The sequence below is a fragment of the Cordyceps javanica genome, chromosome 7 (genome assembly GCF_051103115.1).
Source record: "Cordyceps javanica chromosome 7, complete sequence".
Lineage (NCBI taxonomy): Eukaryota > Fungi > Ascomycota > Sordariomycetes > Hypocreales > Cordycipitaceae > Cordyceps > Cordyceps javanica.
In genome coordinates this window covers 1,882,943-1,894,704 of record NC_139301.1, presented here as the reverse complement: position 1 = coordinate 1,894,704, position 11,762 = coordinate 1,882,943, and the positions used below count along the sequence as shown (strand labels likewise).

At 55.6% G+C, this 11,762-nt stretch overlaps 3 protein-coding genes across 3 annotated transcripts; 2 read left to right on the top strand and 1 right to left on the bottom strand.

Annotated features, from left to right (window-relative positions):
* Positions 1 to 469: 469 nt before the first annotated feature.
* Positions 470 to 1,309, top strand: V2A60_010072 (t-SNARE; the record flags this gene model as incomplete). Its single annotated transcript, XM_083261333.1, has 2 exons — positions 470 to 513; positions 589 to 1,309. 2 exons carry the CDS (start codon positions 470 to 472, stop codon positions 1,307 to 1,309), a joined length of 765 nt encoding a protein of 254 aa, XP_083117459.1.
* An 831-nt stretch (positions 1,310 to 2,140) lies between these two features.
* V2A60_010071 (GLE1-like protein-domain-containing protein) lies at positions 2,141 to 3,782 on the bottom strand (the record flags this gene model as incomplete). Its single annotated transcript, XM_083261332.1, has 2 exons — positions 2,141 to 2,920; positions 2,973 to 3,782. 2 exons carry the CDS (start codon positions 3,780 to 3,782, stop codon positions 2,141 to 2,143), a joined length of 1,590 nt encoding a protein of 529 aa, XP_083117458.1.
* A 3,170-nt stretch (positions 3,783 to 6,952) lies between these two features.
* Positions 6,953 to 11,199, top strand: V2A60_010070 (mRNA-binding translational repressor SSD1; the record flags this gene model as incomplete). Its single annotated transcript, XM_083261331.1, has 3 exons — positions 6,953 to 7,118; positions 7,265 to 11,111; positions 11,160 to 11,199. The coding sequence occupies 3 exons, from the start codon at positions 6,953 to 6,955 to the stop codon at positions 11,197 to 11,199; spliced, it is 4,053 nt and encodes a 1,350-aa protein (XP_083117457.1).
* Between the last annotated feature and the right edge of the window lie 563 nt (positions 11,200 to 11,762).

Genomic DNA, 11,762 nt, shown 5'->3' with positions numbered 1-11,762 from the left:
TTACTATTGTGAGATGATTGATCAAAGTCAAAGGCGTTCAGATTTTTCTAGCTACCTGTGTGGGGTGAATGCTAGTACTTTACCAAAGCACCACGCGCAGAAGACGAAAACCGAAAAATACTTGTAAGATCTACGATACAATCTTGACCAATTCAATAATGGTTTCAAAAGAATCCATGGCCGATGGATGTCTGTGTATTGTCTTCAGGTTCTAGAGCGGCAAACGTATCAGTACATACATACGTAGCTTATCCACTAGCGTGGATCTGATTGGGGTCTCGAGGCAACGTCATTCGTAGCGCCAGCTTGCGACAGCTCAACCTCCAGGCGCCAGCATTTCCACTTCCAACGCCAACGAAGCCGGGCTGCCCTCGAACGCTCCTATTCAAAAAATAACAAAAAGAAAAAAATAAACACGCATAACCTCTCTCTTATCCATGCGTTACCCGACATAACAACCGACAGGATGATGTCCTCCACTAACGAGGAGGACCCGTTCCTCCAGGTCCAACAGTAAACGCTCGCCGCTCTCCTTCCCCCCCCTCTGCCTACACGGAACCCCCCCAAAAGCTGACCCAAACCTCACAGAGATGTCCTCACGCAGCTCTCCTCGGCGCGGCCGCTCTTCGCCTCGTACCTGCGCATCCGATCGCTCGCCAGCGCCGCGTCCTCGCCCGAGCTGGCCTCGGCGCGCGCCGACCTCGAGACGGCGCTGTCCTCGCTCGCCGAGGACCTGTCTGACCTCGTCGCCTCGGTGCAGGCCGTCGAGTCGTCGCCGGCCGCGTACGGGCTGTCGGCCGACGAGGTTGCCCGCCGCAAGCGGCTGGTGCAGGAGGTGGGCGGCGAGATTGAGGACATGCGGGAGGAGCTGCACAAGAAGATGATGAACACCACCACCGGCGGCGGCGGCTTGCCGGACCCGAGCGCCTTTGCAATCGGCGACGAAGCAGACGACGAGCAGGGGCGGGCAGGGCCGCGGCCGCCGCCCGGCGGGGACAACTACGCCGAGTTTGAGCAGCAGCAGCAGGTGCAGATGATGCGCGACCAGGACCAGCACCTCGACGGCGTCTTCCAGACGGTGGGCAACCTGCGGCGGCAGGCCGACGACATGGGCCGCGAGCTCGAGGAGCAGCGCGAGATGCTCGAGGTCGTCGACGGCGTCGCGGACCGCGTCGGAGGGCGCCTCCAGAACGGCATGAGCAAGCTCCAGACGGTCATTCGCCGCAACGAGGACCGCTACAGCAGCTGTTGCATCGCCGTGCTCATATTTGTATTGATTATGCTGCTGGTGCTGCTCCTGGTATTGTAATCGGTGGGGGAGGGGGGTTGATTTTGAAAGAGATGTCTTTTTGGTCTGTTCCTCTGGCTTGGGTCTCGTTTGGGAGTTTGGAATGTAGGGCCTTTTTTTCCGTCTTTGGCATCACCATGTCGTAGGGACGTCTGCAAGTCACGGAATCTGTAGAGTATAGACTATGAATATTATTTGCGCTTTGTTGCCTTAAACTACTCTCCAGTAGTGTCCCTGGGAAAATGACACTATCAGGGTGATAGACCAGGAAGAGGATGCAAACGTCACCCATAGTAGAAGTTGTGATGCACAGCATCACCGAGCGTCATTGTTTTCAAACTCGTTATTCTTCTCGCCGAAATGTAGGAAATTCTTTCACTGCAACTGTACTTCTTATCTGCACTGCCTGTTTTTGAATGCCACCATCTTCATTTTTGCCCGTGCGTTTTACACCAGCAAACGAATAGTGCTCTGTATACAAAATATTCTAACTCTGGTTGCTTCCAGACCCTGATCCAAATCCCGGCTGGCATAGCAACCGGGAAGATGCATCGTACAACGTCCCGTCACTAAATATTGTTGTTTTGTTCGTGTCTGTCAAGTACAGCCTTGAGAAGAATCTAGAAAAAAATGCCATGTCTAAAAGTAAAAAACGCCGTGCTGCAACAATGTGCTTGGAACCCGTCATGGCGAAACCAAAGGAAAACAAAAAGATACCAACGCCAATATGTGCCTGTACAACCTGCAAGTGTACATGATTGTGCATGACCGCCCTGAGCCCCTTCGACTTTCTTCGTGGCAGCCGCTTCTTCTTTTTGTCCATGATATCAACCCTCTCCAACTTACAGCCCATCACGCTAGTACCAGCCCACTCGTTGACCTGAGCACCTCCGCGAGAGCCTGCAACGACCCAGCGGCGGGTGAGTTGCCCGGCGCCTTCTTGGGGAACTCTATCAGGGCCAGTCGCAGCGCCGCGACGGCCGCGTTGCCGTAAAAGTTGAGGAACCGCTGCTCGTGGCCGTCAATCAGGTACCGCACCACGACGTACTGCGTGTTGGACGTCTGGCCCGCGGGGCAGTTGACGATGCCGGCCAACGCCGTCCAGTAGTGCGTCGGCGGGTATGGGTTTATCTTGGCCGACCGGCTAAAGTCGCGCAGGGACACGGCCGCGTATCCGGCCGCCAGGCCCGCCATGCGATCGTTGTGGCTCTGCTCCGTGATCCAGGCCGGACCGTCCTTGCGCCAGCCTATGGTGAGGCGGCCGCGCTCCGTCTTGTCGCTGCCCGACAGGCCAAACAGCACAGGGCAGACGATGCGAAACTTGGCCATAAGAATATCAATCAGCGAGGCCCCACGCCACTGGAACTCGGGCATGGAGAAAATGTGCGCGGTGAAGACACCGATGGGGTCTGCGGCCTTGGGGTTGGCGCCGCACTCGTTGATAAATTGGTTGATGATGCCCTTGGCGCAGATGTTTACCAGGTATATGAACAGGGAAGGCAGCGTGGCGTCGTTGTTGGCAGTGCCCTCGGCTGGCTGTCTGGCATCTACCACAAACTTGCTCATCTCGATCGGCGAGCTAGGCACCTTTAGCTGGAGAGCATCACGTAGGGCTGTGGTAATTTTCTGGATCTGCTAATGCGTTAGGATCTGTGAAGGCAGAGAAAACGACGGTAAAACATACAGGCTGTGTGTTGGCACCACGCCCCGACGTCAGTTGGCCAATCGAGACGCGAATCTCACGCCGGTATGCGCCCATGGTCCCCTTGAGAGGAGACCCTGGCACTTTGGCCTCAGCCTGCAGTGATGTACGGAGTTTTTTGAGCTCCTGGTGGATCTGCACATATCGTTCGGTAGGCTGCGCCGGCTTGGCGGTTTCGGGTGCCCTTTGGGTAGGCTGTGAGGGCAGAGGCAAAGGCTTTGTTTGGGACTCATTCGGAGCAGGGAAAGCCGAGCTGCTCGCCGGCCTGGGTGGTTGTGGCTGTGCTGGTTTCACAGCGTTTAAGTCGAAGCCGTTCGTCTGGGGTTTCAGCGGCGCTGGCGGCTTCTGTTTGACGGCCGGCGGCTCCCCGACGGGCTTCGGCTGCTCCTGAAGTTTCGATATTGCGGGATTTTCCACCGGCTTGGCAGGTAGGCTTGGTGCCGCCGTGACGGGCTCTGGTTTCGGCTCGGGCGGCGGCGTGGGTTTCGGAATCGACCTGGATCGCAGCTCCTGCAGCTTGCGTTCCTTAGCGGCAAGTTCTGCTTCGGCCTTGAGCCTCTCGTGCTCGCGTTCCTGCTGCTGTCGTATACGCTCGCTCTCCTCCTTGAGCTCGTGCAGCTCGTACACTCGCATCGCGGCTTCACGAACGCGGTTATGCTCAGCCTGGGCGGCAGCGAGCGCATCGAGGTGGCTCAATTCATCGTTGCGCGTGTCAAAGAGGAAACTCGATCGCAAGTTTCGCTCAGGGCTCGATAGCGGGTGCTGATTCCTGCGAGCGGGGGAGCGCGACATGGCGGCGGCTGTGGGCGGGAAGCGGACAGGAGTAATCTTGAGCGAGATTCAACGCCGGCGCTAGATGGACTCGCAGATCATGCCGAGAAGAAATTGGTAGGGCCGAGAAATGGGCAAATGAGAACAGCGTCAGACGACAGGTATACAACTAAAACAAAACTAAACAAAATCAAGTGTGGTGCTTTAGTCCCTGCCAATGCCGTGTGGCCGCGTCTATCGCGAAGCTGTTGTAGGCGCAGAATGTGTTTGCGTTGGACCATTATCGGCCCCGCTAAAACTAAGTCCCGGACGAGGTAGGTACCGACTACCTAGCGGTACCTACCTTACCCAAGTAATGCCGTACTAAGCTTAGTAGTAAATAGGTACTTACTTATAGGCCACACCACTGTAGAGGCCGTCAGTGCTGGTGGTGGGACGGTATGCTTCATGCAGCTTCCCGTCAAACAGATATCTACCCGCTCCACCACAACCAACTCGGACAGAATGGCCGCGCGCTCATCAGTACGTTAGATGGTTAGCTAGTGGGGGTTGCTAAGTGTTGGAATGCTCCAGGCCGTTTTACTTTCGACGAGCAAAGCTTTTTCCAGTCCAACTTTGCCCGCGCAAAGAAGGTTCGGCGTCGGCGTGCATTGCCGCTTGGCGATCACTGCCATGCGCATCTAGGATGCTAGGGATGCCAGGATGCTAAACCGGGGAATGGCGGGAGAGTCTTGACGTCGGACGAGTTTGTTCCCGCGATGCTCGTGGAACGAAAGCAAAACACCAGGTGTTGCAAACGCGATTGTCCGTGAATCATAACTGTGATGCACATCACCGGGGATCGTCTTGGATTGTGTCGAACCCTTGTCGTTGCCCCCGGCTCGATAGATGGCATGACTTTGACAGTGAGATGCATATCGTCAAGACCTACCTGATGCTTGTCTGTTCTGGCGACTATTTGCACAAGATATGAACTGGTCGATTGGACTACTTCTCGTTTCCGCCGCCATGGCTTCTATGCGGTAGGGCTCATCACCAGCGTTGGAGGCAGTGGCCCCAGTTGGATCCTCCAGCCCATAAAAGGCATTCATCAGACCAAAACAAGAAATACCTGCGTAGCAACGGGAAATTGGACGACGAGCTTCGACGCACACGACATACGCCGCGGGTGGAGGCTGTCGTCTGTGTGGTGTCGTATCCAGACCCTGTCACAGGATGCTAGCTCGTGCAGCCCCTGACGACAGCCAAGGGGGTTTTTGGTGGTTCCTCAGGCTAGCCGTGCGCAAGCCTCATGTTATTGACCCAGACAAGAGTACAGGCCAAACTTGGACAGCCTGGTAGGTGCGGGCAAGCAAATGGTGATGTCGAGGTGTTGGGTCGAGCGTGGCAGATCTGTTTGAGGGCAATCAAAGCTACCTAGATTGCCAGCGACAGCTCTGGCGGTATATCGAAACGGCATGCTAGTGTCGATTAATAGCTCGGAGAGCAGGCCGCGGGCATTCGAGGAGAAACTCTACATATTGCCAAAGACTGGCCTGCGCTGCCTTGGCTGCATCTTCGCGCAGGGCTGCTTTTAGGCGTCGACGGACGATGGATGGGTTGGCGAGTACGAATGCCGACTCCACCGAAAAGCTGCTTGTGGATGTTGAAGGGGACCACAGCGGGCGCCAAAGCAGTGTATCTGGGGCATTTTCTGCTTTGGCGTCGAAGTGATCCTGGTCTGGTAAATGAAAACGACAGTGGCAGGCGGTATTCGGTATTGACAAGTGTATGAGCTACGTCTGTTGATGAGCGTTGGATGAGAACCTCCGCCGTCGGCCTGTCAAGGAAATCTGGCTGCACACGATTGGCACAGACGGAGGTGGATAAACGTGAGGAAACAAGAAACCGATGAAAAAACAAAAAAACAAAATTCGCCACCGGATTCAGGTTGACCTCATGCCGCAAGACCCTGCCGGGATGCACCAATTATAGGTGGCGTGGAGAAGGCCGAAATATGCACGACGCGGGTGATCATCCTGCTGGAGGCGGCGAGAGGAGGAGGGCAGCGGGGAAGGCCTTGAAAGAATGATGATGGTGATGATGATGATGATGACGTTGATCGGCAGAAACGGTTGTAAAACAAAAGCGAGATAACCAATATTCGTAAATCGCAAGGCAAGGCAAGGTACCTACAAGAGACCATAAAATAGAGTATGTCGCTAGGCGGCCTAGTCGAAGAGCTATCAAGGCAAGACAGCAGGCGTGTTGGTGCGTGTGACGAGAGCAGAGTTTGTTGGCGGCCTTGGGCTTGACGGCTGCCGAGTGCGAACTGGAGCCAAAAATAAGGGAGATACGAATTACCAAATGACTTACAAAGGCCAGCCGAAAGGTAAAGAGGTTTCTTCGTGACCTTGTGCATGAAGACTTTCCATGGACAAAGCACTCTTGTACTTATAGTCTTGCCATGGGGCTACACGCAGGATCGCCAGCGCGGACAGTTCCTACCTACGGCGCATCACAGCGCATCACAGCGCATCACAGCACATAGCACCACATAGCATCACATAGCACCACATTACAGCACTGTACAGAGCGCCACAAGACATTTGTAGGGCTTTGAGCACCCGCAAGACTGCTGCAAGCCCCCCCACAACGACCCCCAAAAGACACCTGTCATTCACCTGTTCAACCGCTATCCATCGCCCATCTCGGCCATTTCTCTGACCCATTAAGGCCCCAGCGCATGCCGTCTCTTCTTGGCCTTTTCCTTCTGCCCTGGGCCTCCTCCTTGTCCGCCTCCGCCCCCATGTACACACACTATTTACCTAACCCCCCCTCCCCCAGCACTGCTCACGCACAGCCTAGACTTGCATCATCCATCCCTCCCTTTAACCTCCTCCTCCTCCCACTTCCGTCCGTCCACCCATCCCCCTCCTCGCTATTTTATCCATCTTCATCAACGCCTTCCTTTTCTACACTCCTTGGCTCGTCTTGAGCTCGACTGAATCAATCCCATATACCTTCCTTCCTTTTTTCTCGCCCTCCAGCGCAGCCTTCACTTTCGCCCGCCCGCCCGCCGGTGCTACCCGCGCCATAGCCCAACTGACGGCTTCTCGCTATTCCACGACATCTGTCCTGATACGTCCAACACCTTCATTGATCGCACCCGACGTGCATACTGGTGCTTGTACCCCTTCCGTCTGTTCAACATGGAGCAGCAATCCCAGCAGCAGCAGGGCCAGCAGCAGGGCCAACCCGCAGCTGCCCAGCCTGCTGGCGGTGTTCATGGCCCTGCCGGGCGTCGTCTGCACATTGCCCATCGTCGCAGCCCGTCTGAGCTGACGCCCTTGATGAGCATGTTTGCCAATCCTGGAAGTAAGTCGCTTGCCCATCGCCTCTTGTCTGCCCTCGTCGTGCACCCTTGCCGTCATCATCTCCAGTTTACCCTCGCCCGTCACTCCTAGTTTGACGGCCCAATCCCTACTCACCTGCTAACATGCGCCCCCTTACCCCCCTCGCAGTGGAACAATTGGCTATCCAGCAGCAGATTGAGCTTCTGCAACAGCAGCAGCAGCAGATTCAGGCTACCCACCAGCAGTATGTCAATATGGGAATGATTCCGCCCGGCCAGCCCATGGCCCATAATGGAGCGTTCAATCCTTTGCAATCCATGGGCAACATGCCGCAAAATGCCTTCCAGTTCCCCAACCAAATACCCCAAAACGTCTCGATGGCTCCTCCCGCTCAGCCACACTCCCATCGTCGGAACCAGTCCGCCCTTCCGAACATGGGTATGGGTCCTCCTCCCGCCCCGTCCGCCGGAGCCTCAGGCACCGCCTTTGGCAGCTTCGAAGCCCCCAGCGGCCAGAACCGAGAGAATAGTGGTGCTCGAGGTGGAAGAGGGGGTGGTGGCGGCGGTCACCAGAGACGTCACTCCCTCGCCCTTGCCGACGCCAAAAAAGCTGCTGAAATTGCGCAGCAGAAACGTACGACGACTGGCTTCCAGTTCCCCGGCCCTAACGCTGCTGGTGACAAAGCCGACGAAGAGGGCAAGCCTGCACCTCAGTCTAGTGTCGAGGGCCTTTCCTCTTCATCTGCCCTTCGTGGCGGTCGCGGCGGACATGGTCGTAGCCAGAGCATGGCTGTCAACGGACGCGGCGCTGCTGCAAGAGGAAACTTCAGCCTTGGTGGTGATGCTGATTTCCAGCGCCGCGGCAGCGGTCACAATCGAACCGGCTCGCGCAATTTCGAAGGCAACTGGCGCACGCAGGGCCAGGTCCAGGAGCAGCAGGGTGGCGCTGCCCAATCCCAAGGTTTCCAACCCGGCCACAGATCTCGCGCTTCTATGAACCAGTCCGTGTCCTCCATTGGCGCTTTCCAGTACAATCCTGGCAATCTCCAGCTCCCTGGCCAGATGATGGTGCCCCAAATGTACGGCCAGAACCTCAACCCTGTCCAGCTTAGCCAACTCCAAGCTCTGCAGGCCGCCCAGATGAATGGTCAGCAGTTCCAGGGCTTGCAGAGCCAGCAGGGCGGTCAACAGCAGCAGCAGCAGCAGCAGCAGCGAAAGACCCTCTTCACCCCCTACCTCCCCCAGGCTTCACTGCCCGCTCTGCTCGGCGATGGACAGCTCGTCTCCGGTATCCTGCGTGTCAACAAGAAGAACCGTAGCGATGCCTATGTCACCACTCAGGACGGGCTCCTCGATGCTGACATCTTCATTTGTGGTTCCAAGGACAGAAACCGTGCTCTTGAGGGCGATCTTGTCGCCATCGAACTCCTCGATGTCGATGAAGTGTGGTCTCAAAAGCGTGAGAAGGAGGAGAAGAAGAAGCGCAAGGACATCACTGATACGCGCTCCAACTCGACTAACCAGGGTAACCAAAGCTCCAACCGTACTGATGATTCCGGCAACGCTGAGGGTGGCATCCGCCGCCGTGGCAGTCTCCGTCAGCGTCCCACGCAGAAGAAGAATGACGACGTTGAAGTTGAGGGTCAGAGCTTGCTGCTTGTAGAAGAGGAGGAGATCAATGACGAGCAGAAGCCCCTCTATGCTGGTCATGTCGTTGCCGTCATCGAGCGTGTTGCTGGCCAGATGTTCTCCGGTACACTCGGCCTTCTTCGTCCCAGCAGCCAAGCTACAAAAGAGAAGCAGGAGGCCGAACGCGCTGCTCGCGACGGTAACTCGGGCCGCAACGAGTCCCGTCACCAGGAAAAGCCAAAGATCGTTTGGTTCAAGCCCACCGACAAACGTGTTCCCCTCATCGCTATCCCTACTGAGCAGGCTCCTCGCGACTTTGTCGAGAAGCATCAAGACTATGCCGACCGCATCTTTGTCGCCTGCATCAAGCGCTGGCCCATCACTTCTCTCCACCCCTTTGGCACCCTCGTGGAGCAGCTGGGACCCATGGGAGACCTCAAGGTTGAGACAGATGCCCTCCTTCGCGACAACAACTTTTCCTCGGATGAATTCTCTGATGCTGTTCTGCGCAGCGTAGGCCTTCAAGACTGGGACCTTGCGAAGGAGGATGAGGCCTCCGTCTCAGGTCGTCGCGACTTCCGCGAGGAACAGACTTTCACCGTCGACTTCAACGGTGGTGCCGAGCTGGGTAACGCCGTGCACGTCAAGACCCGTCCTGACGGCAAGATCGAAATCGGCATTCACGTTCCTGATGTTGCCCACTTTGTCAAGCCCAACTCCCTTGTTGACCGCGAGGCTAAGAAACGTGGCACCTCTGTGCAGCTCGTGGACCGTTTCTGCCCCCTTCTTCCTCCCAAGCTGGCTGGTGAGGTGTGCTCCATCACGCCGGCTGAGGAGCGTCTCGCTGTCAGCGTCGTCTTCAGCGTTAACCCTCACAATGGAGCTGTTGCCGAGGGTGATTCCTGGGTTGGAAGAAGTATCGTCAAGAGTGTCGGCAAGTTGTCACTTGCTGACATGGATGATGCCGCTGGCGACGGGTCCGCCTACAAGAACTCGGCCGTCCCTGTCCATACTGTCAAGATCCTTCAGGCTGTTGCTCAAAAATTCCGCGAGGCTAGACTTGGTGCCGGTGGCGAACCAATTGCGCCCCTGCGCTTGTTCCAGCAGCTTGACGACGAGAACCAACCTGTTCAGTTTAATATCTTCGATTCTACCGAATCTCTGGAACTCGTCGAGGAGCTCATGCACAAGGCCAATGCGTACATTGCCCAGCGCCTTGCTGAGGGACTACCTGAAAGGGCTCTTCTTCGTCGCCAGTCCCCCCCAAACCCCCGTCGCCTCCAGACTTTTGTTGAGCGCATGACTGCTTTGGGCTACGATGTGGAAGCATCTGGAAGTGGTGCTCTGCAGAATAGCTTGTTCAAGGTGGAGGACTCCGAGCTTCGCCAGGGTATGGAGACACTGGTTGTCAAGTCCATGCAGCGAGCCAAGTACTTCATTGCTGGAAAGACTCCCAAACAGCTGTGGCAGCACTACTGCCTGAACCTTCCTCTCTATACTCACTTCACAAGCCCAACTCGCCGCTACGCTGATATTGTTGTTCATCGTCAGCTCGAGGCCGTCCTTTCCGAAGGCAAGATAGAGTACACGGAAGAGATGGAAAGTCTGGTCAAAACTGTCGAGTCGGCCAACACCAAGAAGGAATCTGCTCAGAATGCTCAGGAGCAGAGCGTACATATCGAGGCTTGTCGCAAGATGGATAAGCAGCGACAGGACACCAACGGCGATCTCATTACCGAAGGTATTGTCGTTTGCGTTTACGAATCTGCTTTCGATGTTCTTATCCCTGAGTGGGGTTTCGAGAAGCGCGTGCATTGCGATCAGCTGCCGCTCAAAAAGGCCGAGTTTCGAAAGGAGAAGCGCATCCTCGAGTTGTATTGGGAGAAGGGTGTTCCCAGCTCTGCTTACGTGCCAGAAGACGAGCGCCCCAAGGCTGCCGCCTCCCAGAGAATGACAAATGCGATGGCCGCTGCCAAGCAAGCCGAAGCGGCTGCCAAGGCCAGGAAGGATAGAGAAGAGGCTGCTCGCAAGCAAACAGAGACCGGCACCATGTCTACTGACGATGTCGATGCTCTATTCGATGACGACGAGGAGGACAACGTCTCGGACGTTACCGAGGCTATGGCCGGTGCTTCTCTTGGTGACCGCCCTACGCAGAGCGTTCCAAGCTCGCCTGATCGCTCTGCTTCGGATGCTACCGCTCTTCAGCGAGCTCGCTCTGACTCGAGAATGCCCGTCAACGACGCCGTTGAGTCGCGTTTGACTAACAAGGAGAAGTACCTGAAGCTTTTCAAGCTTCGCGAGGAAGATGGCGAGTACATTCAGGATGTGACGGAGATGACCAGAGTGCCGATCATTCTTAAGACGGATCTCACTAAGAGCCCACCGTAAGTTGCAATTGCTTGTTGACGAAGACACAAGCTAACTCGATACAGTTGCCTGACCATCCGATCTCTCAACCCATATGCCCTTTGAGATGACTCGCATCTATCCTTGAAAATGTTATCCAAGAGTTTGGTCGGGGATCGACGTCATTGTAGTTTGAATTAGCAGGTCTAGAAACAGACCATGCTACACTAATGTTTATAAATATTGCACTCCGTTGATGTTTATGCAGGGGGGGCAGTGCATATACAATATGGCCGCGGCAATGCCAAACCATACCAAAAGATGAATATATAATTGCCAACTAAGAAGACTGTTTGATCGTCCACTGCTTCCAATTCTAACACAGACCGTTTCGCGATGGTCTATCTGGGTCATGCCACTATTGCGCTGGCGGCAACGAAATGTGTCACTGTCGTAATAATTTGAGCTGTTCTGCACATGCCCATTTCTATACCAAGTCAAGGATCCAACTTATGTCAAAGTATATTTCGTGTCAGTCTCTGTCCACGTGGAGACTCCCATGTGACAAGCCGCCAGTCTGGCGTTCCACTAGTTGGTGGGGTGAGGCGCGACACTTCACGACCAGGCATACTTAGTTTATATCAGCGCCGCAAGGCTGCCTAGCAGCATCATGAATAAGTTTTGGATAC